We start from the raw sequence: 6,911 nt of genomic DNA, 5'->3' as shown, positions 1-6,911 counted from the left end.
TGTTTTATTTGGTCAACCATGGACTCTACAGGTTATAACCTAGTTTTCATTAATATATTATTAATTTTTAAAGTCTAAAAAATTTGGTTGTATGATTATATAAATCTTTGTGAATCAAACAAATAGCATTGTTTCAGTAAATAAGTTGATATGAATTACTATTCAACTAATGACTTTTACTTTCTTTTTTTCAGAGGACTGACAGTTTTCAGGTCACACGATCCTTAACGAAGATAGATACAATGTCACTCTCTCTCTCTCTCTCTCTCTCTCTCTCTCTCTCTCTCTCTCTCTCTCTCTCTCTCTCTCTCTCTCTCTCTCTCTCAGGTGTTAAAGATCAGACGAGCATCCAATGGTCGGATCGTATTTCTTCTGTTCCCCCTTAACTTTTTGCAACTTGATCTCCCAAAATCGCAGGTCCTATGAATTACAGTTTTCTCTTATCCTACTTTCTTACATCACCTTTGTGTGAATGGAATCTAAAAGATGGGTGAGAGAGAATTTCGAAAGAAAAATGACTCAAAAAATCAACGAATTTCTGATTGGTGGAATCAGGTTTACTGAATTCAGAAAGAAGCCAATTCATTGTCAATTTCATGTTTATCCACTCAGAGTCAGGGGACTCTCTCGAAGGTCTTTTTCTATTTCAATTTATTAATTAGTTTTCTATGCAGATGTATTTATTTAATTTTATCTGTTTCCTGTCGCGTTTATGTGTGATCACATGTGAATATGATGATAAGCGTTACTCATCTTCGCTTTTACTTCCTCCTGTTATATGCATGAATCTTTAAAATAATTTATTTAGATATATCTATCTATTTATAGTATTGAAATTTGGGTAATTTTCTCTTAGATTTCCTCATATTGTGACATTCAAATACATATGCATGTATGATCTTAATTCTGACACATCCGTCTTCAAGTGTTTGTGTGTGTTTGCTTCTCTAAATTTTATCTCATATCTTTTTTGTTTCATATGTATGAAGTTTGTTGAATTTGGATAACTTCTTCTAGATTCTTTTTATTGATTTTTGGCTAGTAAGATATTTGGAGTTTAGTGATGCCAGATTTCATGAAAACATAATGTCTTTAAGTTTCTTTTCATGATCGAAAAAAAGAAAAGGATAAGATTTAAACGTTTCTTGAGTTTGCACTAAATAAACCAGCCAATAGATGTTCCTACTTTCTTCAAATGCTTGCAATTATGATCTTTTAGGTGCTTTGAAAGTGTATATTATTTCTTTTATTTTAAAAATTGTCCAAGAAAAATTCCATGTAAATGACCGTTTGCTATAATAGTTGGCTTGTGAAAAAAAAGAGAGAGAGAGATTTGTTATTTATATAGATCATATATTGTAAAATGTTGCATGATTCATATACAACAATAACAATAACAAAACCAAACTCCCTTGAAAATATATAGGGTAAGGGGTGTTTGAATTACTCTAATAAAATAGTGCAACAATTATAATATCATATATATGAACTGATAAAATAACAAGACTAATAAAGTTACTTTCTAGATTCATATTATATTCAGAAGGACAATTTATTTTTTCTTACAAGCTGACATGCATATATTGCATATAAGAACATGTTTGAAAAGCATATAAAATGACTGTTTTATGGATATCTACTTGCATGTATTTTAATCAAGACTCGAGTTAACAGATATTACAAACATTTTTCTTGTGGGGCAAAATAAATAAAAGGTTAAATGCATATTTATGCAACAAAGTGTCACCTTTTCCCATTTTATGCAATTGATCTGATTTTTGCAAACCTCATTCATTATGTGATTGATAAATCATTTGAGTAAATTACACAAATGGTCCTTATGGTTTGGGGTAATTTGCACGTTTGGTCCCTAACTTATTCTTTTCACTCGGAAGGTCCCTACTGTTTGTTTTTGATACGTATTTGGTCCCTACTGTTTGTTTTTGTTACGCGCTTGATCCCTGTCTTACCTAAAAAAATATTATTTAAATAGGGAAAAATTGTAGATTAGGTAAGGTAAGGTAAGGAGGTAAGGTTGGGGTGTGTGCTTATTTAAATAAATTAAAAAGTCAAGGACAAAATAGTCTTTTTAGGTAAGATAGAGACCAAACGCGTAACAAAAATAAACAGTAGGGACCTTCTGAGTTAAAAAAATAAGTTAGGGACCAAACACACAAATTACCCTAAACCATAGGGACCATTCGTGTAATTTACTCAAATCATTTTGTTGAGTTATAAAAGTGAAAATAGCATGAGAGTTGTAATAATTTTATCTATTTCCCATTTTTTATGACCAGAATTTTCTAATTCCTAATCTGTCCAATGTTACTAGTATTTATTGTTCTTTCTGGTTGCACCCTTGCTTTCTAAACATCAACCCAAGTGATTATCCATAATGTAGCAGAGTTTAGTTTTCACTTTTTGAGGATCAATGAAGGTATGTTACCAGATGCTTACTGTTTAATTTCTTTAAAGAAATTTCAAATTCAATAGGATTTCTTATATGTGAACATATAATATTTTATATTTCTTTGGGCAAATTACCAAAAGAAAAAAAAAAAACATAATATTTTGGGCAATTTTACGGTATAACCACTTATTATTTGGTTTTTCCGCTCAAACCATAATTGTTTTTCCAATTTAACCATTTTGACATGATATAACATATCAAAAAGGTTAATTTAGAAAATTACCTATGAAACTTGATACAACATGTCAAAACAATTAATTTGAAAAAAATTGCTTGAAACTTTTATGATTTGATTGGAAAAAATACAATATTAGTGATTAAACCGCAAACTGCCTATAGTATAATGTATGTTTTTGTTTATGTAATTTGCCCTATTTCTCTTGCTTCTTGAATATGAAAATATGGTGTAATAATGTAATATTCTTATCGACTTTTACTTTTCATTTTCAAATTATGGACTAAATACACCCAAACAACTAAGAAGCCATGCCTTTGTGTGAAATTTAAATTTAAAAAAAAAAAAAAAAGTTAAGTCAAGGTAGGTGGAGAAAGATTATTTTTGATGTGGTATGGAGGAATTGTGTCTTTAATAGGCTACTTGTGTCCTTAGAATAAATGACCAAGTTCTCTGTTTTAACCTTTAACATGAGAAACAAATTATATTGGTCAATTATATACAGAAAATTTGGACTTTTATGCATCGTTTTTTTTTTAAATCATACAAATTGCATACTTACACGTATACACACACATTTATTTACAATTAAAGTAAGGTCACAACTCACAACAGCAATGGAGGTCGAGGTTCTCCTGTCAGTTTCCATTGCCTTCTGCTGACGTTTTTTTTTAAGAATGGTCCCATTACAAAAGATACTCATTCACGATTTTGTTATAAATAATTATCACTATATATTTTCCAAATACTAAATTTATATAAAATGTATTACTATTCTATTGCTTCTACTCTCCAATTAAGTCATTGTACTTATACTATATGTCTCACTTAGTTTGAATTTAAATTATAAATTAAGATATTAGTAACTTTAATTTATTATTGGATTTGTTTTTTGCTTTTTAGTTATTACTTTGTTTTACTTCATATCGAAATGGTGAAATAAAGTTCATTTCTGCTTTGAGCTTGAACTGTTGAACATGAAGTTAATTGAGTGGTCAAAGAAGTCAACTATGTGCATCAGCAGTGATACATATTACATAGTACATAGATACATTGACTTATAAGTTATATATAATTAGTATCATCTATTAGTTTGGTTACTATTTTAGGCAAGTAGTTTCTTTTTAAGCTGAAAAAAGCAATTCGTTATGATCTTATACCCACACACACGCGCACTTAGATCCTTAAAAAAGAGTAATGACGTCATATTCTGATTATTTATTTATTTTTTTATCAATTCTTGTCATAGTTTATTCTTTTTTACACTTTTATGTTTGTACTATTTCACAACAATATTGGAACATAGTTATTTGAATAATCAGGTAACATATTGAGAATCTTATATTTATTGGCATATAATGAGTCATATATATTATATGGTATTGTGTGAAGAGCAAGTTGAGATAAGGGAAAGAAAATCCAAGAACCTAGTTGATTTTCCAAAATAGGAAAAAAAACACAAATACCCATTTATTTTAAATTGGAGAATATAATAAATAATAATAAATAAAAAAAAAGAAACAGGTACCCAGCTATTTATATCCTTCATGAGACACTGCCGATTGCATTGCTTTTTCTTTCAGAAAGGCAAACTCAAGTTCAATCAAAACCTTTTTTTTCTCCAATTTCCTCAAAAAAAACTTTTCCCAGAAAAAGAAATTAAAATATATTTATATTTTATATGTATATATAGATATATCTATGTATATATATAGATGAGAGGTAGATTATGGCTAAAAAAGGAAGGAGATCAATGGAAACAGAGAAAGTTGATGAAGCTAACGAAGAGCTCCAACCACGTGTATCAGATGTTTACATCCGTAGCCTTGTGAAACACTTAACCACCAACGACGGTGGTGGTGGTGGTGGTGGTGGATCGCCGGAAAATGAGAAACATTATAGTGAAATTAATAATAACACCCAAAAACCACAAAAGCCGAAAAAACAAGTCAGAAGAAGACTTCACACAACTAGACCTTATCAAGAACGACTCCTAAACATGGCAGAAGCCAGAAGAGAAATTGTCGCCGCCCTTAAGTTTCACAGAGCTTCCATGAAACAACAAGAGGCCGCCGGTGGTGCCGTCACTAACCACCACCAACCGCCGCCAGTACAAGAGAAAAAACCAAAATCCCGACGAATTCTCAGCCTTTATCCTTCCACCACCACGGACGGCGGTGCCGCCACCGCCACCACCACCGCTGCCAATTTGTATTGGCCTATCTCCGCCACTGCACCGCCACTGCCGCCAGCGTACCATGACAACTTAAATTTATTTCTTCCGAGTCAAACTTTGGGATTGAATTTAAATTTTCAGAATTTTGAAAATTTAGACACCCGTTTTTATCACACACCATTGTCATCATCTTCAACTTCCTCTAATCCGGTGGCTGGAAAACGGAAGGAGACGCCGGAAAATTCCTCCGGCGGGTTGCATCATGCGATGGGAGATGAGGAGATGGAGGAGATACGGTCGTTGGGTGAGAAACACCAGATTGAGTGGAATGACACCATTAATTTGATGACGTCAGCAAGGTGGTGTAGTTTCTTGAAGAATATGGAAATGGAAGAAGATGAAGGAGATGAGTTTTATGGATTTGATCAAGTTATGAAGTTTCCACCATGGCTGATTAATGGAAATGAGAACTCTTGTTTGCAAGATCTTAATTTTTCTGATGCGTACATGCAAGATCCTCCTTTACCTTGGTAAGATTCTTCATTTATTTCTCTGATTTTTTCATTTTCGTATATTTGTAGAAATTATTAAATATAATAAGTGTAAGGAAATTGGAAATGTTTTATGTTGGTATTTACTATTTTCTCCGTACAATAGTAATGTTACTTTTAAATCAAGAAACAACCATTTTTACAACATGCGATTTGTTGCTATTTGAGATAATTACCTTGCTAAATCCGTTTTACCGATTTTAGTTTGGGTTAAATGCAAGAAATAACAACATATTTCCATTGATTTGTTTATATAGCATCCAACTTTTATTTCTTCATATTATAATTTTATAGCAATATCATTGAAATAGAAAACAATTGATAGATTTCTTAAAGTATAACTTTCTAATAACTTTTTTTTTTTTGAAAAGTACAATCCTATAATTGCATGGATTTTTCAAGGTATATTGTCGTGATAAGAAAAAAAAATTGAAAGTATAATGCTATAATTAAGTTGATTTTTTGAAGTATAATGTCAAAATCGAAAATACAATGTTATAATTGGAGAGATTTCTCAAAGTATAATGTCACAACTCGTGATAAGGGAAAAAAACTTACAATGCTATAATTGGGTATATTTTGAAGTATCATATCTTAGAAATTTTAAAAATATAATGATGTAACATAAATAAATAAAAGTAGGACACTATTTCTTACATTTAGCACTTTTAGTTGTAGATATTTGTTGGTGCTGTTACTGTTGTTTTAGCAAAAGACTATTGCAATCTCTGAATTGTTGCAGTATGAGACTTTAAAACAATGGAAGTGAGACCACATAGGTCCCCCCACCTCCATGTCTCTAAATGACTTTTTACATTTTTATTTTCACATTGACCTTTTTCATTTTTTATTACGTGTGGAAATTGCAACAATTTTTATAATTGTGTACAATGAAATGTTTGAATTTTAATTTTAATTTCTAATGGTTTTAATTTTTTTTTTTAGATATCTGATTTTGAATTTGAAAAATGCAGCATGGATATAGGTGAAATTGAAGGAATTGATGGGGAGTGGCTAGCCTGAAAAAAGATTGATTGCGTTTTTTGAAAAATCAATTGTGGCTGAATTTTTGAACTATTTTTGTTTTGTTTTTTGTTAATTTTTTAAATATTTTGTTGTACTTTTATTTTTCTATGTAATAATGATTGCAAGTAATATGCGATATGAGAAAATTAAAACAGAAAATATATAGAAAGGAATGAACTGGAATTGTTGCTTAGCGAAGGAAGACATATATATGGAAAGTTTTTATATGCAATTTTTGATACTTTATATTTCTATAGGGTGGATAAAAAAAGCGCCTATTTATATTCAACTAATTTATAACCCGTGGGAACCATGGTTACAAAATTAATTAAAATTTCATTGTAAAATTTCAAAATTGTTAATCAATTATTTTAAATAAATTATTAATTAAAAAATATTTTTATTAGTTATGTAAAATTATATTCGTTGATTCAAATAAATATATGAAATTAATTTTTAATTTATATCGGATAACTTTTATTTGTGAATTAATGTAAACAATAATATAAAATT

General features: G+C 30.0%; 1 protein-coding gene across 1 annotated transcript; it reads left to right on the top strand.

Annotated features, from left to right (window-relative positions):
- Window positions 1-214: 214 nt before the first annotated feature.
- On the top strand, window positions 215-6,639 carry LOC145061192 (protein AAL-toxin resistant 7-like). Its single transcript, XM_079008600.1, has 2 exons — window positions 215-5,351; window positions 6,347-6,639. Exons 1-2 carry the CDS (start codon window positions 4,375-4,377, stop codon window positions 6,393-6,395), a joined length of 1,026 nt encoding a protein of 341 aa, XP_078864726.1. The 5' UTR covers window positions 215-4,374; the 3' UTR covers window positions 6,396-6,639.
- Window positions 6,640-6,911: the final 272 nt, after the last annotated feature.

The sequence above is a fragment of the Lactuca serriola genome, chromosome 7, assembly GCF_051521515.1.
Source record: "Lactuca serriola cultivar US96UC23 chromosome 7, Lser_US96UC23_V15, whole genome shotgun sequence".
NCBI classification, from domain to species: Eukaryota; Viridiplantae; Streptophyta; class Magnoliopsida; order Asterales; family Asteraceae; genus Lactuca; species Lactuca serriola.
The sequence above is the reverse complement of the archived record's forward strand: the minus strand, read 5'-3'. Positions and strand labels throughout refer to the sequence as shown.